The sequence below is a fragment of the Parus major genome, chromosome 1 (assembly GCF_001522545.3).
Source record: "Parus major isolate Abel chromosome 1, Parus_major1.1, whole genome shotgun sequence".
Taxonomy (NCBI): Eukaryota; Metazoa; Chordata; class Aves; order Passeriformes; family Paridae; genus Parus; species Parus major.
The window spans coordinates 14,056,031-14,079,829 of NC_031768.1; the positions used below are offsets into that span (position 1 = coordinate 14,056,031).

At 38.7% G+C, this 23,799-nt stretch overlaps 2 protein-coding genes across 9 annotated transcripts in view; one reads left to right on the forward strand and one right to left on the reverse strand.

The window, feature by feature from the left end:
• MBTPS2 (membrane bound transcription factor peptidase, site 2) overlaps nucleotides 1-10,998 on the reverse strand; it is a 49,644-nt gene extending 38,646 nt beyond the window's left edge. For 2 of the 3 annotated variants that reach the window (XM_015636430.3, XM_033512289.1), the window contains exon 1: nucleotides 1,608-1,843. In XM_015636430.3, coding sequence (XP_015491916.1) covers nucleotides 1,608-1,682 — 75 coding nt within the window. In that variant the 5' untranslated portion in view covers nucleotides 1,683-1,843. Of the gene's footprint in view, nucleotides 1-1,607; nucleotides 1,844-10,742 lie in introns of those variants that run through there. The other variant, XM_015636437.3, reaches the window with a different exon arrangement.
• A 1,105-nt stretch (nucleotides 10,999-12,103) lies between these two features.
• SMPX (small muscle protein X-linked) overlaps nucleotides 12,104-23,799 on the forward strand; it is a 39,902-nt gene continuing 28,206 nt past the window's right edge. For 3 of the 6 annotated variants that reach the window (XM_015636498.2, XM_033512311.1, XM_033512308.1), the window contains exons 1-3: nucleotides 12,104-12,248; nucleotides 15,796-15,855; nucleotides 20,529-20,618. In XM_015636498.2, coding sequence (XP_015491984.1) covers nucleotides 15,817-15,855; nucleotides 20,529-20,618 — 129 coding nt within the window. In that variant the 5' untranslated portion in view covers nucleotides 12,104-12,248; nucleotides 15,796-15,816. Of the gene's footprint in view, nucleotides 12,269-15,795; nucleotides 15,856-20,528; nucleotides 20,619-23,799 lie in introns of all 6 variants that reach the window. The other 3 variants (XM_015636470.2, XM_015636489.2, XM_015636507.2) reach the window with 2 other exon arrangements.

Consider the following 23,799-nt stretch of genomic DNA (forward strand, 5'->3'; position numbering starts at 1 on the left):
AATTCCAGGCATTGCCCCTTCTTTTTCAACATAAATCAGGCATTACGTAGACTCTAATGTAGGGTTGTTTTTTTTTACTCCCTTGCTGCTGCAAGAAATGATGGCTCTCCCTGTTTACAAAAGAGAATGATTTTATGGTATAATGCAAAAAGAGATCTTCAGAATTTCAGAGATGCAAATGTTCTCAGCACAATGGCACAACAGGTCTGGTACCTGAGCTCAGTTCTTGCTTCACAGCCCAAAAGTCTTCACCAGACACAAAGCTGCTGCCAAAAGAGAAGCAGTCTCCTGGCTGACCTTCCTGGTGTGTCTCAGTGCAGTCAGAGCACGTTCTTCTGGTACCTGGCCACTCATCTCATGTGTTTCAAAACAATGTTGGTTGCTTTTGGTTTTTTGGTGTTTTTGGGGGTTTTTTTGGGTTTTTTTTGTTTGTTTGTTTGTTTGTTTTTTGGGTTTTTTCCCCAAATACTTAACATAGACTTACTGCAAGAAAATTTGAGAAGTTTTGAGGTAAATGACTGTATTTGTTATTGTCATTATGTACAGACTAATATTTTGCAGTTATCAGCTTTCATCATTAACGGAGCTACATTTGCACTCTAATTAGCTGCAGGGGGAGACACTTTTCCAAGTTTTCTGAGCACCTGAATTTTCTTTTACTTCTTTCTATATTTTATAGAAGTGACAAAATACATTTTGTACTTTAGTATCACTAAGCCTCATCTGCCTTGGCAGAAACAGGTGCAGCTCCTGGACTGTAAAATTAAGAATTACAGATCAAACCTTTAATTTCGTTTTCCCTCATATTTAACCAGCACACAGCCTACTTTGCATGCATTCTTTGCAATTCCAGTCATGCCTTAGAAATCATACCTCTGAATCTTTAAGAAAACGCCAAAACAACACCACACCACTTAATGAAACTTGAGCAATGCACAGATGCATCCCAGATATAACAAACGGTGTCTTGGTGTATTTTCTTTTTAAACCTTTCCCCCTGTATCAGGAGGAAAAGGATGAGTCTCCTAATACTCTCCGAGGATCAAAGTTTATTTCTTTAAAAATGTATTTGTATCGAGTTCTGTCTCAATTTTTTCCAGTAAAATTAAAGATATCCAAAAGAAATAAATACGTGTTACTTTTAAATTTTTTTAGGAAAGTCATCATTATAGGGCGCATACTCTACACCGCAAACTTACAACGTTGTCTTTTAGGTCGTTAATATAATAATAGCAATAAACTTCAGATAGCACGTCTAATGCCACGGAACCGCTTAAGCACTATATTAAAGGCTGTTTCCCCTAACTTTTCGCGGCTTTGGTCCTTTAGCACACTCTCCCGGGTGGCGTTTGGAGCCCAGCGCCGGGCGGAAGCGGGGCAGGGGCTGCCCGGACCGGGGGCCCGGCTGCGGGGCGGGAGGCCCGCCTGGGGCCGGGATCGCCTCACGGCCCGAGGGAGCGCGGCGGGCCCGGGCAGGGCGCGGCCCCTCCGCCAGCCCGGGCACGGCAGCGGGGCCGCTGGGCCACCCGGGGCTCCCGGCGCGGGGGTAAACGGGGCTGCCGCTGCCTCCTCCCGGCCCCGTCCTGCTCTGCGCCCTCAGCCCTCACCTTGAGCAGCGTGTCCGCCAGGTACACGGCGCACCAGCCGCCCAGCACGGTCACCACCACCGGTACCGGGATCATCGCGGGCCGCGCCGCGCCTCAGCGGGGCAGCCCCGGAACCCAACCTGCCCGGAACCTTTCTCCGACGGGCTCTACTGCCCGGGCGGACGCTTCCGGGCAACGCGTCGAGCGAGGGCAGGTGGCGGCATGACGTCACGGGCCGGGGAGCGGGGCAGCGTTCGGGGCGTTGGGGCCGGGCGCGTGCGCAGTGGGGGTGGGAGGGGAGAGGGGCGGGGCTGAGGGCAGGGCGGGATCTAGATGTGTATAAGAGACAGGGGCAGGGCGGGATGAGGGGCGAGGCGGGATGAGGGGCGAGGCGGGACAGGCTGAGGGCAGGGCGGGATGAGGGGCGAGGCTGAGGGCAGGGCGGGATGAGGGGCGAGGCGGGGCAGGCTGAGGGCAGGGCGGTTCCTCCTCCTCTGGCCAAATTCACCTCAGCTGCGGTTTCCCGGGAGCGTTTCGGAGAGGCTTCGCTGGCACCGATCCGGAAGTTGCGCTGGAGAATAAGACCTGTTTGTGGTGGCAAGATCCAAGCACATTGTGGAAGTGCTTCAGTAACGACGAAGTAACAGAATTCCCTTTAACCACTGACGTTTTGTCAGAAATTTAGCATCGAGCTCGCTGCATAGCAATCATTCCATGAGGCTGCCTGTGAGAATGGCTTAAGCAAATGCTTCCTGGGCCCCGTGTTTCCTTCCCAGGCCACTGTCAGTGCTCATTCTCTGACTGTGTGTCTGTATTAGGTCTGGCTGACGTGGAGCTCATTTTCTCACGGCAGTCTCACTGCTTTGTGTGGTGCCTACAAAGGTGTTGGTGACACCAGGGTTTGGCGCAGCATCAACACTGTCCAACATTCTCCCCATCACTGGCTGGGGGTGGGCAAAATCCTGGGAGAGGATACAAGTGGGACAGCTGACCCAAATAAACCAAAGGCATATTCCATATCATGTGGCATTAGATATAAAAAGTAAGCAAAGGAGGAGGAAGCATTTGTTATTTACAGTGTTTGACCTCCACAGCAAGTGAGAGAAAACAGCCGTGGACAGCCTCTCATCATTGGCGTTTGCGGGTGCAGAGCAGGAATTGCACTACTAGTTGATGCTGGCTTTTGCTTGTTCTGTTTGCTCAATTCCTCTGTCTTTCATCTCATCTCAGGGATTGTTTTCCCCTTACATTTAGATTTTCCATCATTCCAACAACCCTACTTTTTGATGTAAGCTGTCCATGGTAACTGATGGTTGAAAATTCAAGTTGTTCCATAGACCAACATGAACTTAATACAACTACATAGACTATGAACCTGTGGTGCTTTCCAGAAGCAATGGAGGAGAATTGTATTCAAACAGTTGAGAACACAAGTACTTTTACTAGTGTCATACCCTTACTGAAGTAAAGCAAACTAAAATGGACATGTTCAATTGAACTAGTTGGTGACCAGGTTTTTTAAATTTTTTCTATTTTTGCTTCTACATTCATACCATAAAAATACAGACTTGCATTTTATTGATTTTTCATAGAAATTGGAAGTGCAACTATAAAAGGAATGAAAATAAAATACACTGTCTATATTTTACTGCTGAAAAGTTTATCTCAAGAAAACAAATAAAAATAAGAATTTTCTAGAGTGCAGAAGATGGATGTTCGGAGTGAACTGCCAGCCCCAGTGTTCCAACTTGGGTAACTTGAGCAGTTGTTTTGCCCATGGCAGAGAGGCAAAGTTTATCCTGGTTCCCATGGGATTACGTTGTTGTGGACTGTGATGTGTTACATGGAGTGGTTTATTTTACAAATAGAAGTATTCAGGATTAAAGATGTCCACTTTAAAATGGTTCAGGAGGTAGCACAGAGGCTGATACACATTTTACTCCTGTTTGGTTTTAGTTAGAGTCAGATGCAAAGCTGAAGCAGTGGCCAGATCAGAACGCCCTGCAGTCACCATGTGAGCGCACAGTGTCCACACGCTGTTCCAGAGCAGTTCAACTGCCAGAGTGTCAGGAGTCACAGCTGAGGGCTGCATCGGGGAGGGCATGGCTGGACCTCAACAGGGCAGGTATCAAAGAATCTTGGAAAAGGTTAAACATTAATCATCATACAAGAGCATCTATCATCATACAAGAGTATCTAAGTCCATGCAAAATGTTTAGACAGAAGAAAAGTACTCCCATAAGCGACTACTGATTAAAGAAAATCTATCAAGTAAATACCAAATAGAATCTGTTAATAATACAGTAATTAAGACTTTATCAAATTCAATTAGTGATTTAGTATCAAAGGCATCTTTTTCTAGACATGGTGAATATAATTATTAGACATAGTGTTAATAAATCTCAAGATAAATACATCTCTTCATCTTTGATCTCTTATAGTAGTAGATATGTGATTATTCAGATATTACCATAGAAGACACATAGCAAAATATAAGTAAAACTATCCTGAACAGCACTGTCAAAACCCCTTATATTAGAGAGGTTTTCAGGGCTTCAGGGAAATTGTACTAATTGCAGTTCATCACAGGCTCAGACCTAAAATCAGCTAAGATGTTGATTTTGTCGAAGAGAGGTTGTAAATTTTGCCGGTTTGAAGACCCTACAATCAGAACATGAATTGATTGGGTAAGTGTTTGAGTCTCAGGGAAAAAAAATGGGGGTTTAGATATGTTCTGAGTAGTCTTCATCTCTAGGTTGTTTGGCATAGGGATTAGCTAAGGACAGGAAAGGACTGCTGGGATAAAATGTGATCCTGCAAGTGTTTATGTGCCACTGTAACTTAAAGTGGAGGAGTGCTTTTGCTGAGTACAGAAATGTTTCCAGAATGAGCCTCCAAGCCTACCTGAGAATTTAATGTACGGACCAGAATGCATGAAAGAAGATATCTGTGGGGAAAAACTGAAATAGAGGGTCCATTAAGCACTTCTGCAGGCTAGGAGATTGCTGCTGGAGGAAATAAAGAGATCAGAATAAAGAAGAAATCTGAGACACAAGAGGAGACATACAGAGACTGGCACACTACAGAAATGTGTGTAGCATTGGTTGTAAAAGAATGAAGGAAAAATATGTTTTCATTACCTTATTCATGTTGTATAAAAAAATCTCAATATAGAGAAGAAACTCAGGTAGTGGGAATTATGGAGATATAGGTTATATGTGTGATGTTTTAAACAGAAATCAAAACAAGAAAATAAAAAAAAATCCTTCCATCTTTGCTTAAAACAGATAAGATCAGAATGTTACACTTTTATTGGCTTGGGTGTTTTTTATATTTCAATTACAGTGTAAAACAGTCTTGCTTTATTTAAATAGAGATGAGGTCAAAGTACTCTGTTAAGGTTCATGATTTGTTTGCAGTATTTAATCTGATTACCAAAAGTACTTGCTGGAAAGGTGGGATTTTGATTCTTAAAATAAATGAAATTTGTTCTTAAGCCACTATTCACATGAAAACATAGGTAAAGGAAAAGCACAAGTGTTTGTAGAAATATGTCTTTACTTGATTATTCTGCAGAAAACAATAGTTGTAGATGCTTTTTCACCAGTTGTCTCGCAGTGTTGATCTATAGAAGCAAAACAAATTATAGTTTTTTCTTATTTGCTGTCAGTTTTCAGCATTTACTCATCTGTGTTAACTCTGTTAGGCAAATCTCAGCTGGAATTCTATCTAAAAAAGGGTCCTCTGAAGCTGTTGCATTCCATGGAGAAATAAGTATCAGACTTTAAAGAAAAGCAAAGGAAATGGAGAAACTTAAGAGATGTGGCTTGAATATTATTCTAGGATACCGTTCCATAAAAGTATTAGTTTCAGGCTTATGCTACCCATTTTTAGATTATAGTCTTGCTTGCATTCTCTGTAATCATTTAGAAGTTATACATGAGGAAAAGATACTGGAGAACAGCTATTCAGCATTAGCTTTTATGTTGGGAGCCCTTTACAACTTTAAAAGTCTATCCATAAAAGCAGTTTACCAAAATTACAGGAAGTAAAGGACTTAGTGAAGGAGGAGACCATAAAAGGGCATAATATCAAACAATTGTTTCAAGGCTTGAGGGATTTTATTTTATTTTATTTTATTTTAAATTTAAATTATCTGTGAAGTCCCTATGGACACAATCCCCTATTCTACTGCAGAATGCAAAATAAATGGAATAATTTCAGTCTAACAGGTATTGTTTCATGCCTACTGTAACCTGAAATAAATGCACATGATAGCATTAGACCTATCAACTTTGAACCCCAAAACGTGTAGGGCAGCCTTAAACCCTAGGGAAAGAAATACCTGTAGCATAAGCAAGTCAAAGTGAGTTTGAGATAAAGTAGTCTGTAGTTCATCATTTTGTAGGCTTTTAAAGCCTGAAGCATCACTCTTCATAGAAGTATAGATTGGGTTGGGTTGGGAGCGGCCTTAAACCATCTGGTTCCAATCCCCCACCATGGGCAGGGCCACCTTCCCCTAGCCCAGGTTGCTCAGGGCCCCATCCAGTCTGGATTCATCTGAGCATATGTGATCCTTGGCTGTTCTGAGCAATAGGAATGTCTTGCGCAGGGTGAACTACTGAGGATATCCCCAGAACTGTCCACTTGGACTGCACAGATGGCTGAAGCAGCTCCTGAATCAGAGCACGGCACTCAGTTAAACCAGCGCTGGTTTTGTTGTACCTCAAGGACAGAGGGGAGCAGCTTTGTGATTACACAGCATTGCACACAGTGGATAAATGAATTTAAACTGGTGTCCCAGTACTACAAATCTGCTCTGCCCTTTGACAGCCAGAGCACCTGTGAACTATCCATGACAAAACTGTAGGTTTGCCTTACATAGACCACTTTGTGTCAGGAGCCTAAGCTAACATTTCCTTTCTTACTAGTAAAAATAAATAGTTTGAGAGTTGGCTGCAATAAAACAAGGAACATCTCCATGGATGTCTCCAGTCAGAGTATGGTCACTACCTCACCAAAAGCTGGTAGGCACAGGAAACACAAAGTAGACTGCAGTTTTTGAATGTAATTTCCAAGACAAATAATTTCCAAGCTTCACTTTTAGCTCCAGATCTTGAGAACTGAACTGTACTTTAAAGAGCTTGTGTTGCACAGCCAGAGGAGATGGAGTGAAACAGTATGTAATGTAATTTATTCATTTAAACATTAATGTAATTTATTCTTCCAGGCTTTTTTTTTATCCTTGAATAGAAGATACTACCTGTCCACAACTCTAATTCATATGAGTGTAAAGTAAGATGTGAAGATTTAAAAAACTACTTCATGTAATATACTAAGAGAAGCACTTTTTGATCCTGGATATTTGGTATTATATTGGAAAACATCCTTGCCCAATGGAGCAGCTGGAGACCTGTCTTTCTGTGCCAAGGCTGAATTATTTTGGCAATTTCTCTCTGAACATTGCAATATTTGTATGGCAGGAGGCCACAGATAATTGAAGAATGTTTCTGTAGCAGATTTGATTCAATAAAAATAAGGTTTAATAGAGATCATGTTTGACTACTTGATAGATAGGTATGAAGAGTAGATTTATTCATCTCTTCACCATGGAAAGCCTTCATTCTTAATGGCCCTATTGTTTCAGAACACTGAAGGTGTGACAAGGTAAGGATTTTTTCCTTATGACTTTGAGAAGTAAGGTAAGTGTCCTGATATTGATTCAAACTTTAAAAATCTTCACACCCATGATTTAACAATCTTCATCTTTATTTTCTGCTCAGCAGGTAGGAACCAAAGATAGCAACTGAAAAAAACACATATAATTCAGCAGGTTGGTGCAGTTGTCTTTGATAATGGTAACTTTTCATCTAAAGGCATTCATTTATTTATAATGTCCTTGAAATTCTGCTTCCTCCAGGCCATTTCCTCATCTTGGTTGTTCTGTCTTTCTACCAGACAGATTTTTCTTATCTCAAATATGTATTTCTTTCTTCTCAATATGCCATTCAGATAAGAAATCAGCAGAATTTAGTCATCGTTCCCTTTGTTAGACTTGAGATGATTGCGCTCACACAGGGACCATAGCTGCAATTTTTTTGTCATGCTTTATCACAACAGCTAAATAAATTACTTTCTGTGGTGCTGAGTCCCAAGTCCTCTGGTATATCTGTACCTAGTTCTAATATATATCTCTGGGTTGAGTCAACAGCAAAATTCCTTGCTGCAGTCAGGTAAGGTCTTAATCTGACAAGATCTAATAGTGCACAGCTGATATGATCAGCTGATGGGGATGGGCATCATCAAAGTGTGTGATATGATTGAAAAGGATAGTACATGCTTTCTTGAATTATCCTGATTTGTGAAAGCAGTTAGTAGTCTGTCTGTTGAAAGTTTCAACAGTGAGTTAGTCAGTTCCTGTTTTCTCAAAATCACTTGCAGAGAACAGTATCTGATGGTGCAGTGTCATGTTTTTTGTTTCTTTTCCAAATAATTCTGAATCATTACAGTAGAGAGAATGTTTACAAAAACCAGCAAGTAATTTAAATTTCATATTCAAAATCTGCCATTAACCTTGCTCTTTCTTATGCTACCAGCTTTGCCAGATATACTGGTTAAAATTTACCAGTAGAAAAAGTGGAGACAAATTTATTGCATCATCACCGTCATCACCATTTTTCAGTTACCAAAAACATCTGTGTATAAATAAAGAAATTTTACACAATACCAAGCAACAGAGAATATGGCTTTTGGATAATAATGGTCAAAGCTATGACGCTCTAGAATTTGTATGGGTTATATTCATAAGGCAGTTTTCAGAACTTAATTTGTAGATGATGCTAACAACGCTATTAATGATGCTGTAACTCTGAAATTCAGATCGAGGTCACTGTGAGTCTTTAATGAGACCATCTCCTTAATACAAGGCTAATTATTTCTCTATGGAACAGTCTGTGATAATAATCATCATGCTCTTCTATGGAAAAGAAAAAGAGCATGCAGGAGTTGAATTAATATTTAGTAGCCCAGAAATGCCACAGAAACAAAATCAGCTAATTTAGATATGTTTTGTGTTGATTTCCTGCCTACTAGATAACAGCAAACATTTTTGCATGCTATTTTATGTCATTCATTATTTAAATAACTTGATGTTATTCTTGTTGGCATAGCTATACAAGTAAAAACTCAAGAGCAAGTGCTTGATTTTTTTTCTTGATTTTAAGAAGTAGAGATTGGGCAAAATGGAAAGACATGCAACCAGTAGATGATACCTCCTCAAACAATTTTTCTTCTGACAAAATTGCTGAGGTTTGATACTCTTTCTGCAACCTATGATTCAAAGGTGCTTTCTGTTAAAATTAAGCATAGGAATGGTTTGTAATGCCTCGTAAAATTGATAGCTCCACTGTATTTTAAATTTCTGTAGTTCTGTCTGACTGCATGTGACATGGATACCATTGCTAAAAGTCTCTGCCTTTCATCAAGTCTATGTGCCAGGTCATTATTACGTGAATGCATCTTTACTAAGGGGAAAGAGCCCAAAAATAAAAATAAAACCTGAGTGAGTTAAAATATGGATGGTGCCTGGAATGGTGAAAGAATGGATTGGGGTTTTTTTCAGGATCCTCTGATAAATCTGTCTGATAGCAGATTTATCTTATTTTTTATTTTATTTATTTATAAATTTTATGTTTATAAATTCTTTTTATATTATTTTATTTATTTTTCTTATTTTTCCATCTTATCCAGTAATTTCAGTGTGTTGGCTGAAGAGAATAGTTATACTAGTTACACTACAACTTTAGTTTGCATAAAAAAAATCATTAAAAAAATTCAAATTAACATAAAAGTAGGAATTAATTAGCCAAATACTTATTATCATGGACCCACTGTTCTCTACCTGATAATAAACTGTAATTTGTGGAGCTAAGATGGAGACAGAAAAGCAAAGTTTTCCATTGCTAAAGATCTATAATATGTTACTACTGTGTGGTAATATAAACCAAAACTCCAGAAATGTATTTTTTAACTTTTTACTTCCAAGAAGTCTTATTTCAAGTGAGCTGAGGTTGTGCTTCTTATGTGTGGACTTGCATTTTCAACCATATTACACTGTTTACATTATACTAAAACCTTGTGGACTACAACAGAAAAATAAATTCTTTTGGGACACTCAGGGAAGTTCTATCTATGCTCATGAGGTTTCTCAAAAAGCAAAACATTTACGTATATGTATTAAGTAGTGACAGCTTTAAAAAACAATTCTGACATTATGCAGTGAAATATCTCAGTGGAGAAGTAAGACACATACACATTTCTGTTAACCATCAACTTCACTTTCAAAACTAGTAAGTTGTGCCAGAAAGCATATTAATTAGACAAGCTTCTAGCAATGCCACAAAAGTCTATTTTTAAACTATATTGGGGTTTTACACTTCAAGTAAATGCATTTCTACTATATCTTGGATCTCTATACATGAGACATAATAATTTTATGCCATGTGTGACAATGTACAGGGCCCTAACTTGCCAGACACTGAATCCATCATCTGAAATGCACATATGCCTCCTTATTTACTTACTAATTCATCTACTGCATGTATTTACCAGATGACTCTGCAAGTCATGGGGCTGTGCATCCCAGAGGTTATGCAAATGCAATGATAAGCTGCAAAATAATTCTAAGAGCAAAATAATACTTCAAAATCTACTCAGATCTGCATTTTCTGGTATTGAGGATAAAATTTCACTCCTTTTATCCCCATAATTTAATACAATTCAGGTATGATAGTTACTGGGTACTAGGTAGGTGACAGACCCTTTTCTTGTTTACACATCACTAAGACTATTAAATTATTTGTTACTGCTATGAAAATTTGTTGAAGGGAGCAGTGTTGAGCTGATATTTCTTAGGCATGTTTGCAAGGTGAAGAGATTATAAAATCTAAACAATGGCCAACCTTTGCTTAATTAATGACACATGGAAAGAAAGAACTGTGTATTCAAGAGCTAGTTTGTAATATTACTATTGTAAGCTCAACTGAAATAATTTAATGTACAGGACCATGTTACAAAAATATATTGCCTCTTCCATTGTCCTCTGGTACTTCTGTTGTAAATATGAACCTTCAGAAGGATGTATGTAAAGTCACTTACCTGATTCTGGCTTTGTTTCAATGTGGTCTCAACCACCTGGAGGGCAGGGCATTCGACTGACAGCAGACTCCTCTATTCTAGCCAAAGAACAGCTCTCTGAGCCCTCTTGGGAACTCCACCAGGTTTCAAGTGCAGTAGCCCTCTCATTCCTCAAAATTTTTGGCAACAGGCATAATCAGCCTTTCTGAGGAAAAGAGATCTCCTTGGAATGAGCTGATTGCTGTGTACGTCCATCAGTCCTGACTACACAAACACACGTCCTGGTTATGTGCCTAGTTCTGTGTCGTCCAGCTTCTTGTGGCTGCTTGGGAAGGGGGTGGCTGGAAATAGTCAGCAAGCTCCCAGAGCAATTCATCAGCTTTATCAGCTACCAGATGACATTTTTGGGAAAGAGGGCAGTAGAGAATGAGTCACAGACTTAATGAAGCAGCCTGCTTGGTCACCTTCCTCTTTGAGATACTGGAAATTAAAAGGGTCAAATGAGTTAAAGTCAAGGGAGATCCTTGGCAGTTGTTTCCATAATAACACTGCTTTTGTCACCATTATTGTTGTGGGTCTGGCAGGGGTCAGGTACAACAGAGGAGTGAGGTAGAGGAAAATTCATTCTTGTGAAGATGCACAGATGACCAGGAATCTGCACTTCTGCAAGTGGAAACCTGAGGATATGCCCCACACATGACTTGTTGTGAGATCTCCATCAGTAGCCCTCACTAAGACATACTCCAGCCAACACAAGCACAACTGTGCAGTGTTTTACTTCCCTTGTGAGCTATAACAACTCTCTCACACACACACAAACACACACACATGCTCCTCCTTTGGCTTTTCTTCATCGCCATGCCTGCAGTCTCAGCAGCTGGTCGCTATGGCCTGGCATGCTCAGGAGCTCTCCCCTGTGAGCATGGCTGTCCTGTAGGGGAAAGGCTCTGCCGACACCCCAGGGCAGCTGCTGTGTGAGTTTGCTCCCAAAGCAGCAGCAATAGGGTCACATTCCTGTGTCATTCACCTCCCCTAGATAGTTCCTCCGAGGTGACTTCTTCATAATTACGTCTCCATAATTATTTCCTTCTCCGGTGTGGCGTAGGGAGCCACACACTGCCCCAAATGCCATGGGAGGAGTTCTGTGTTATTACCTACTACCGCTGTATACCCGGCACTTGGGAAAAGCCTGGAATGACAGGGAGAGGGAGGGCAGGAAAAGGACCTAAAGGTGTGTTCCTTCAACACCTCCTGCTTGACAGTTGAGCCCTGCTTTTACCATGGTCAAGTGTCACAGGGGACCAAGTTACAGGGTGAATCAAACTCTATATTTAGGAAGAACAACTGGAAGCTATGACAGGAATTCCCTTTTACACTTTGCTTCTCTGCTGAGTCCCACTCCAGCCTGGAGCAGCACTCAGTGCCGTCCAGGCTGAAAGCATCGGAGCTATTTCAGACACATTAAAAGGGTCACAGGCAATACCTCAGCTGGTTAGAAGAAGGTACCTCTTTCAGCATCAAAAGGAGGTGTGAATACTCACTTGACGGTTTGGAACTTTTTTTATATAAGTAAATAAGTTAGCTAATCTTGAAGGGGTCAATTAAAATCTTGAAAGACCCTCATGAAAACTCTTTAGTAATTGCTTTGAGTTTACTACAATAGTAGTGTGTTTCTGCCTATTTTAATGTCTCATGCAGTGTATCAGAGTATTCAGAACAGATTGTTATTGCTTCATAGTCTGTGGGAATCTAAAGATTTAAAACAAAAAGTCACTTGAATACCTCATGACTCATAAGTGTGTATGAGTTTGAGTATTGTAGTACATAGGCAGATGGTTATTGTTTTCATATATATTATAATATGTTTATTATAGTTAGGGAAATATTACATTATGGTTTTGATGTAAGAGAGCTTTCTCTCACTAAGCTTGACAGGCAACTGTAGAGAAGATTATTGTATATGTATTAGGGAAAATGTGACCACATTTGCCTAGAGCTTGTAGTAAGTTTTCGTGTAACAGGCTGAAGGCTGCAGAGTAGGGGTTTCTCTTCTTTCATTTTACTGGCTGGGTCTCACAGTTGTGTAGTTCCTGTCAAAGCCTTTTAATAAGATCATACACTGCAATTCTGTCTCCGAAATGCCCGTTGCGCTTGATGCCGTGTATACAGTGGGGGGAGAGGGCAGCTTCCAGCTGGGGCAGGGGGAGGGCTCTTGCTGTTGTCTGTGTGCTACTGTACATCTCTTGTGTGCATTACAAAAGATGGCATTATGATATCTCATCGTATTTAAAGCAAATTGAATAAATCAGCTTATTATCTTGCTGCAGCCCTGTCAGAAATTATTTTTAGCAGCGAGACAGAAGATAGGTTCCTTTGTTTTACAAAGTTTCGCTTCAAAACACTCATTTATTTCACTGCAGTAGTCCTGTATTTCACAAGTAGTCCTGCTCATGAGTACTTTCATTGCAAATTGAGGGAATTTGCAAAGGAAGGCTGCCATAAACCAGCTCCAAATGAAACTAATGTTGCCATTGCTTTCTAAGTTTGGCTCAGCATGCAGCCCATAAAAGGTAAAAGGTAAGGTGTGGGGAGGCCAAAAAGACACCGGGGAATACAGGCTTTGTGTCTGCATTTCTCTGCCTGCCAGAGACATGAAATCCTGCTGTGGAAATGAGGGTGAAGTGGGATTTTTTCAAGTTTGCAGAACTGATTGGAATACCAAAAATAACTTAATACAATCAGTGCAGCACTCTTGACTCTCTCCCTGAGACCCATGGTGAAAGAACAAAGAAATTTATAAAAATTAACTAATCACTTATGTAATGGATGCTTTTGTAATCTAAGGTTTACTTCCCTGTGATTGATGGTCAGTATTCCTCTGTAAGGAAATTCAGGGAAGGGAGGGAAGGGGAAAGAGCCAGAGATCTATTTTTGCTCAGTAGTGTGCTGTTGTCCTGATTTCTCTGGCGGTAATGAGGACAGCACGGGCTGGTAGGAAAATCACCTCCTCCAAAAGCAATCCTACACAATTGTATCATGCATCCGTCTTTAGGAACCGGTGTCTGATTGCAGTAATTTCGAGCACTGACTGCTTGTGAACCCAGAGCACCTCGCTGAGGAACACTGATGCTGTGCTTGTTTTAAAGCTGAGCTTCAGGGTAAATCCTTGCCATTTATCTCTAAGTGGCCCAAGCGGTGTGTCTGGGTGTTTTTGCAATGCACAGGCATGCAAGATGAAGTACATCTTAGCAAGAATTTCTTTGTGACAGTGTTTGGGAAGTAGATCCACTGTGTTTCAGAATGTTTAATGTTATTTTTCTGTGCTTTTGTTTCCATTTTTCATTCTGATTAGAAAGATGAGAAGTTGATTAAAAAATTAATTAAACATTCTGTATTATGACTCCTATCTTCCTAGTCAGTTGAGGGATTGTTTTGGTTTTATTTTGGAATACAGTCACTGATCAACAGAACAGTTATTTATATGCCTAAAAAAGATTTTCAAAAATAAAGGAGACAGAGTGTAGTAAATCTTTTTGAGTCTTTGAAATCTGTTTGAATTTTATCATGAACGTCAGTGGCTGAGATTGCATCCCCTAAAGTGAATTCTAAAGTTTTTTAAACTCCCTTTCATTTAAAGATTGTATATATAAAACCACAATATAAAACTCATTAAAAGAATGCTGGTTTTATTTTGCACAGTGGGATTTTTTCTGATTTATTAATTTAGTGGAAGCAATTTAAACCCAAAGCAATTTATGAACATGATTGTCCTCTGACTGAATGCTGTGTTGGTTTGGACAGCACTTTTTGCAGCTGAGATGTGACCAGAGGGAGACCTCTAATGGCAGGTCATTTGTACTTTTCATCCTGCTCAGCATCATACACAGATTTAAAACTGATGTGAGAATATGCAGGAGGAAGTCTTCTAGACAGTCCCACCAATACAATTTCAAGCTGATATTGCTGATATTCCAAGCTGAAGCCAACCTACAACTTATCTATATGTTTTTTTTGGGACTGCCTCATGTGGCAGTTACAATCTTTGGGGTACCCAAGTCTTTGACACACTTTTAATTTCTCAGTGTATTTCTACTGTTCTTTCCTATTCATCTATTTCTGTTCTCATTACTTCCCTTCTTATATAAAATTAAAAACTGTATCAGAATTGTGCTGTAGTTTGGTGGTGATCAGTGACTTCTCTGGTGAATTAATTTCTCAGCTTTTAGAATTACTACATTACTTTATATCATAATATCTAAATAACAAGACTTTGATGAAAGCATAGTCCAGTTAAAATCTAACTTCTCAGTGAGAGAATGAAAGGCTGAGATGGTATTTCAAATAATTTTCTAATACAATTTCTTCCTTTTTACTTTGGTGTATTTCCTTTTGCTATTCTATATTAATACTGTATCAGTCCATATTTCTCCACCTGCATAAAATTATATAGAAGAAATATTGGTTTTGATCTTATTGATAAAGAAAATTGATGAACTATATCATCTGAAACTTTGAAGGGAGGCTACTTTGTGAACTAGCAATTGTCAAGGAGAGCTTTTCTCTTTGACCATGATAATCTCTTTCAGTCCACAGGCATGAAAGGTTTGCAAGGATTTATGAGTCAGAAAATGGTTATGTCTGCATTTATCAATATTTTCTAACGTGTTACATTTTATATGGGAGAAGGCTTAAACTGAAAGTTCTAATATTTCCCACATACATACTGTGATAGGGCTAATCATACACTGTTTATCCTCAAAAGCTTCCCTTAATTCTTACTCATTTTACAGTTCCCTTAAGGTTTGAGAGATTCCTTATCTCTACTCATTATTGTTTTTAATGTGAAAGAGATAGCTTCATTTGTGGCTATGAAAGATTAATTGGTGAAGCTCAGGTGTTCTGTCTCCCTCTGATATCAGAAGGAATAACTAAGCAACTTGGAAACAAAGATGGAAACAGGAGCTGGGCAGATGAAATGGATGCCTGTCAAGAGGCAGCATGGGTTAAGTTCTAGCTTATCTTCCATAGCTATCAGAATGTCAGAGCCTGTAACACTTTCCAATTTTGCTTGCAGGGATAAGCCTCTGTCGTAAAAATGTCAAAACAACCAGCATCACATGTCAAAGCCATTCAGGTAAGAGATAGCATTTATCTTTTTAATATAATAAAATAATAAATCTCAACCTCCATTGCTTGGCAGACTGCATTTTATTCAGACAGAGCACCATAGGAGTGCTAGATGGAGTTATTCTGTTCAAGTTAAAAGCTTAGTAGATATGAAAGCACTGAAAAAGTGTGACCTGGAGATCATCTTTTGATCTGAGCTGACAAAAAAACTGGATCAGATAGGTTTGTTAATCACTTGTTTGCATGGTCTTTGCAGTGTTAGGTTATGCCTATTGGAGGATCATCTAAGCAAAACATGGTAATGCATCTGCATAACTGTTAGGTTAAGTAAAAATAATTTCTGCAACCATTAGATATTCCACAAAGCCAATATAATGCTGGGGGATTTATAGGCTAAAAGGATAGCATGGGTATTGTGAAGTTTTTCATGTCTGCATTCCTTAAGGAGAAAAACCCTCAGCTTCAAATAATTGTTTAAGAAGCATTTTATTTAGAAGCCAAAGGAAAATGAGAGAAATGTTGATCTTTTAATTTGAAAGATTCTTGTCTGCCACATATCTCTTTAATGGCATATGCTTACAAGGATGGAGCTGACTGTTGCATAGTTGTAAAAGAAACAGCTGGAGAATTATCTCAACATCATTATGAAATCATTATGAAATAACATGAAGAATGTGTTAGTTCATGTTATCAATGGTTCTTGTCAAAAGGTGAAAATATCTTCTGTATTGAAGAATCTTACAGAATTCTCATGTATTTTGCAAAATGCACTTCCAATAAAATTTTATTGAGTTCAAGTTTCCTTACCTGAGAAACACAAAATGGAATTTCTGAAGTCTTCTTTGATCTCTGTTTTCTTGAGATAATACTAATGCAATGGATTGGAGTATCAAGATTAATTACTGAGGGGTTCGGCAGCATACTGAAGATGCAAGGCTCTGTGAAAATGCAGATTCTCTTTATCACCTTCATCAATTCTACTGAAATAGGCATGCAAACTACTATAATTCTGTTGAAATTAGAAAAAAATGCCATTTTGCCAGCATTTTGATTTCACTCAGTTCAAATTTTCATCTCTCTTTTACAGTGACTATAGAAATATTTGTAGGATTAATGAAAAAATATAGATATTTAATAGCTGAAAAGTATTTATTTACATTTTACATTTAAACTCCATAGACACATACAAACATTTTTAAAGAATTTTTTGGTTTACATTTTTTCTTCAAGATGTAATGATAGGCTGCATTTTATTTCTAGGATGACTTCCAACTTCTAAATGTAAACAATGCTCCTAGGTTGTTAATTTAAAAAATACATTAAATTTAAACACCAAGTTTAATATTTTAAGAAACTTTAATTTTTGCAAAGGTAATTTGAATTGTGAGAAAAATTACAGCAAAAATTTAAAATATATCTATTAAGCATTGTGTCAAAGGTGGTTCTAGTAGGGAGACTTGTACTTCAATTGATGCTTATTATGCTTTGAGCATAAGAACTATGACTCAAAATGTCACATTACTTTTATACATTGTGATTCATATATTATGATCCTTTGCTATTGTGTGCTGGTACAATAGGACTGACGTGCCCTGGGGAATGTACATCATGCTGCAGCAATGGGAATGTTATGGCACCTCACTAACTGAAGTGTTTCATGGTGTTCTGTGTCTGAAACGGCTTTTTTTCTGAATGTACTAGATATAGACAAAAATGTTCACTTCCCAATAGCTGCTAAATACAGATGTGAGTGTTAAAGGCAGAAACTGGTCCCCAAGAGTAGTTTGGGACAACAGAAGACCAAAGTACGTTAATTTCTGGAAACAATTGCTGACCTCCCCTTCTCAGTGTGTAAAAGGCTGTGAACAGCTCTGGCTGAAAATTATTCTAGCTTTAAACACTCTTGGCTTTCCCCAGACGTAAGGGGGAGGAGGTTTTTAGGGTTTTGTTGTTTGTTTGTTTTTGGTTGTCTGTTTGTTCCTGGATTTGTCCCTTCCCTTCCCTTCCCTTCCCTTCCCTTCCCTTCCCTTCCCTTCCCTTCCCTTCCCTTCCCTTCCCTTCCCTTCCCTTCCCTTCCCTTCTTTTTTTTTTTTAATTAAATATATTTATACAAAAGTATCTTTCCAGAGTACTCAATCATCCATCTGGACAGCCAGCAATGGCTGTGATGCTGTGTAGGATTTACCTGTAACAGTCCTTAACTCATGCACAGCTATATCAGTTGTAACCTAACCTAAATACCCTCTCTCTATTACACAGAAAGAATAATAGTGGTTTGAGACAAACCAGGAATACATTAGTATGTCATTTTTACAGGTGTTTTTCCTTTGGTCTGTTCAAAAGGTCCCTGGTAGAGTACATCAGTGCACATACCTTTGTATCATTGTATGAAAAACTGCAATAACACACAGTATGGTAGGCTGTTCAAACAAAGGAAGAGACAAACTCAGTAGTTTTCATAATTATTTTGGTTAAACATAACAATCACACCTAGAAAGCCTGTCTAAAGCAATTATAATTTAGGATTTCCAGTGTCTGGAACCAAAAACTTCCTATTTAGCATTGTACTGGATGGAGATCCCCTAGGGTCATATCTCCATCTCAGCTTACAGGTGACAAAAGCCATAAAACATATTTTTAAAATGAAATTGTGAACTTGTGCTGATCACAGCACAAGCCCTTGCAGACTGTGCTGTGTATTGAATTTGGCCCTCCCATTACACAGCTGCTCATCTGTGAGACATGACCAGCATTGGATTAAGAGGCACTTACAGCTCAAGACTTCGGTACCTATGGTCAGGAATTGTTTGGAAATGTTATATTTTCATTTCATAGAGTAAATATTTTAATTCACAGTATGTGTTATCAGATGCAGGCAGTTTTTAACTTTATCTTAAAGGATGCTCATTTTATCATATTTTTATGTCATGACTTCATACTTCTTGCCCGAACTCTGACGTGAATGTACCTTCTGCAGATAAAAAAAGTACAAAGTGCTTTTGTGTGACACAGATTACTGGGAAAGTGCTGAAGCAGACCAAAGAGTGGTTTATTGAATTTAATTAGCAGCCTGGGACTTAGTGGTTCATTTTTGCTTTCTGAACCACTTTTAGTCACAGTTGGTCTGTCAATTACAGTGGGAATTTCAAGGGATGTAGTGTTCCCTGGGATGTTGGCTTCTGCTTTTGGCTGCCTCCAAGGGGAAGGAATGTCCAAGTTCAGGATGTGCACCACAAGGAGAGATATTTCTTAAAGTTTCAACTCTGCAAACTTGTATGACCATGCTAGCTGTAATTTGCAGAGAAGTTTCTCATTCCAAAAATCGAAGCTGTCTGGAGATACCAGAGCTTGGTGGGGCAGTTACTTAAAATTAGAAATGGCAAAGCTGGGATTTTTCCACATATAAATTAAATAATGAGTTAGGAACTGTGAGGCTGAAAATGCCCTGTCTCCTGGGAACTTACAAAGTGCAGGTGAAAAGTTTCACAATATCTAAACTAATACCCAGTGAAAAAGCTTTATGAAACAAATACCTGGTTGTCTGTGACCCTGCAGATATTTGTCAGCCCCACTGAAATTACAGCATCGTCTTGCATAAATAAGATAATGGGAAACAGGTAAGTAGAATACAGGGAAAAACATTAACTTCTTGGCAGATGGATTCATTAATTTGCTCGTCATTTGATTACAGCTGTCAGAACAGCTGTTGTTACTAAAAACTGTGGGCTGTTTTCCTGTTGTTGCCCAGGTGGGGCACGATCTGCAAGACCATAACTTGAGCAGAAGGATGGGATTGTCCTCATTTAGTGCAGCTCAGTCAGATGGTAAAGGACAAGAACAGAGCTCACTGTTAGAAGGTTTTCTGCTTCCGCTCTGTAACATTACTGATTCGCCCCCTGGTTTTACCAGTGGGAGTCATGATATTTTGATGACATTTCCTAGGAGCAGCTTCTCTTCTGAGATCACGAGATAAGAATAAGTATAAATTGTGCATTTAGTTGATCATGCCATTTGACTTTTAAAACAATCTTGGCTGGGTTGCATTGGGAAATGGATACTTTTCAGCTGCTCTTTCCTGAGCAGTGTTTTGTACCATTCTATTCCCCAAAATATTTAAGATATCAGCCCTAATTATGTTATGGCCACTGGCTTTCTGCCCCAGATAAAAGATGAGACTGACGCAGTTGTGTGGGTATCATTCTGGAGGGACTTTGCAGAAGCCAGGGCTGGAAATGGTTCAAGTATTTTCAGTTTGTAGCAACTGTGAGTAAATTTTGTTGGTAAAATCACATTCAGTGATTGGTTGTTATTGAAGGATTTGCATGTTTTACACTTAAATGTTGCTTTTGGCACTCACTTTCTGTTTGACCAAACTGAAACAGACCCAGGTGCCTAAAGACACTTTAGTGTCCAGTACTCATTTGTTTATGTCCAATGAAATCAGGAAGCATTAGTCTAAAATGCAGAACTTCAAAAGCTTTCTAGTTTGTTTTTTCACTTTTTTTTTAAAATGGACATGAGAACACATTGAGTGGTGTGATGTTGCATTGAAAGCATTAAGTGCTTGGAAACCATGATAATGTCTATATGCTTGTCCCACTCCTTTTGAATTTTGCCATTTGCCAACTGCATCTTTATTTATCAGTCACTATTATGTGCATCTCAATTTCCTTCTCACAGGCTAATATTAACATCCCAATGGGAGCATTTCGACCTGGTGCAGGCCACCCTCATAAAAGAAAAGAATTTACACCTGAAGAAGTGGAGGAGGTAAGCAAAAAAGGTTTTTTGATTTATTTTTTTTCCTGAGGATAATCCCTCCCATAAAATAGAAGAAAAAAGCCTTTAAAGTGACCTTACAGCTCTGCATACCTGTCTTAGGTACCACAGTTGAACACTGATATTCATGGGAATAAATGGCCACTTACTAACACTTCATGTATAAATAGTTCTGCTTTTGGTGCCAAAGCACCTATAGGAATATAAATGTTTACGTGTGTAGCTCTGCTTCACCAGTGGGATGATATCTGCTGTCAGGAGAGAAAGCCAGGATTTCACCAGCAGTATTTGTCTAGATGGGAGCTGATGAGATACCACAGGAAAAGTTATAGCAAGGCTTTGGAAGACTTTGCTGCTACCTGTCACCCTGTGGTGTGATTTATTGTTACAGCTTAAGAGTGTTTGAACAGGTTTTCAAACACAACACTTTTTGGAAGGTTTATCAACAAGAAGAAATTGAATATGAAGACATTTCTAAATTAAACAGAAATTCCAAACCCATTTACCTACCCAGGGGTGAAAATACTCCATTTTAGACTGAATTCTGTGTTTTCATGCTTGTCTTTTACAGGAAGTGTTTAACACTGAATCTTGAATATAAAATCCAATTTATACCTTAACTAATATTGATCTCAAAGGTTATTTCTGAATTATATTAAAACAAATTATTTACCATTAACTTCAATAATAAATGAGACCCTAACACCAGCAGTGCAAGAAAAGGTAGTGGTAGATATTCAAGCAAGATAAAAAAAGATGGGTGCTTGTTTCCTGGCCAATTTACTTAGTTTAGATTCATAATCCCCTCATGAGAACTCATCCTGCTGGGCCAGAGCTCCCACTGCTCCTCACAGCCAAGGGCAGGAAAGGCTGTGTATGAGCCAATTCTTCCTTTTCTGTCTCAGGTTATTTTTTTTTTTTCTGAATTTTGGCATATTTTGGTATAAACAGTGCTCTGTTTACAGAGAACTTTCCTGAAGTAATCAAATCTAGGCTGACTTGGCTCTTAAGAAGATTTAAAAAATAGACATACAAAATGACCTTGAACGTACATTGTGGCTTTCTCCCTTGGAATTAAATCAAAGCATATTCTCTCTGGAGTAATTAAACTGGTGAAGGAGTGCATGTTATTAAGCAGAAATTAATATAGCATGTGTGAATTCTAGTAGTGTTTAAGAAATAAAATAAATGACTGGTGCTGATAATTACATTGGTTTGGGTAATTGAATGTTGCTTTGTTTCTCAGCTACATGAATACTCTATATGAAACAGACATTATGGAAGTTCTTGGCACAGGTTTTATGGTCAATATTCAAACAACCAATGTGATTAAACACTACAGAAACAGATCTTGTTATAGGAATAGAATAAAAATGCTACCAGGGAACTTTTCATTTCAATTTTCTCATCTTGTTAAGTTTTGCCATACAGCTCATGATTTTTCAGAGCAGTTTTAGATGAATACAACTTTTGTTAACAGTGCATAATCACTGCTAACAGTACATTTTCCACTGTATTTTTAAGCCTTGATGAGGAGATGAGGGGAATATGGATCTTACTCAAAGGGGTGGTGGGGTCAGATAGGAATGTATATTTTTGAAGGTCAGTGGAGCAGACATGTTAACATGAAAAGAAATGGAGGGCAGGAATTACAGGAAAGAACTCTTCTTCAGTCAGAGCATTCCCATGCTTGTATTTTTTAACCCTTATTGTATATCTAAGTCGCTCTACAAGCTTCCTTCCATAAAACTGAAGGCCATAGCCTAATCTGAGCTGTGTGTTGCACGTGGAGTGGGTGATACAGGGAGCAGTGAGGTCATAAATAGCAAACACCTGAGGCTGGAAGAGAAAACTGACAGCCATTTACTGAGCACAGTCTCCAGAATGTGGGCAAAGCTTGCACCACTTATTCTACAAGAGGAATGGTATTGCACATGACTTGAAATGTTATTTTTTACACAGTTTCTGCTATGTACTAAGAAATACTACAGGGTTCAGGGAGTGCTTGTTTCCCCTGATTATTCAGATTAGCTAGGAAAACTGTCAAAGGAAACAATACAAGCTCATGGCATCTTTGACTACTGATACAATTTTATGCATCCTTCCAAACAGCTTCTGTATCAATTTACTTATTCTCTTGCTATGCTTTACTACTGTTTCAGGATGTTAGATCATTAAACCAGGTATCAGGCAGTACATACAGTACCTGGTGCTGAATTACTGGCTTGGATTTGAAATGATCCTGCAAAAACAATAGTAAAATACTATTATTATTATTATCTCATATTAATATTGTATTGGCTAAAATGTGAGAGTAGATAATACAAGTCTACTGAGCCAATATATATAGTCCTCACTTCTGGTTTTTTATATCTGGTGATCTTAAGAAAGTCCTTAAAGATTAGATAGGAAGACAATGCCAGAAATTGTCAGTTCTCTGTCAATACCTTGTTTGTTTGCTACTTGACACTGCAAAGTCTTCTTCCTGATTAGCATATAGTCCATTAGTCAACAGAGAAAAACTGAGGAGTTTACTGGCCAATAATATTTGACAAGTAATGTTGGAATTTTAAAAACTAAGTTAAATATTAAGAATGGACTGTTGACAGTTAATACACCTTTTCAAAAAGGGTGACTAATAAATCTAAATAATGATTGAACTCTAAAAAGCCCATCACAGGAAGACTTTCACAGAGTAATCTAAAATGAAAAAATAATTTCATCATGAAGTTATTTGTAGTAAACTATGAATTAATCTGTAAATGTACTTGATTCCTCCTGTATGCCAGCTTTATAAAATACACAGCAGGCTGGAACAACAGTAAACTCGTGTCTGGAAATCTACTCCTTCAAAACATTACCCAGTCTAGAGTAGAAATGGTCTAAAATACCTGCTCTACTCACCTAGAAACAATAGTACAGCTGAGGAGGTACCAAGGACTGAAATACTGTGATCCATTGGGAAATGAGCTGAGTTGCTCACTGTTGTGTAATTGCTGTGATTTAACTGGCACTTTTACAGTGTCAGCAAAATAGCCAAGCAGCACTACCCTGATTCAAACATAAAACAACAAAAACCCTTCTGGTCTTGTAACTGAGGTTATGGAAAGCTAAATTTCAACTCATGGTGATCTTGCATGGAGCCTTTGGAGTCTGTAACCTACTCTCATAG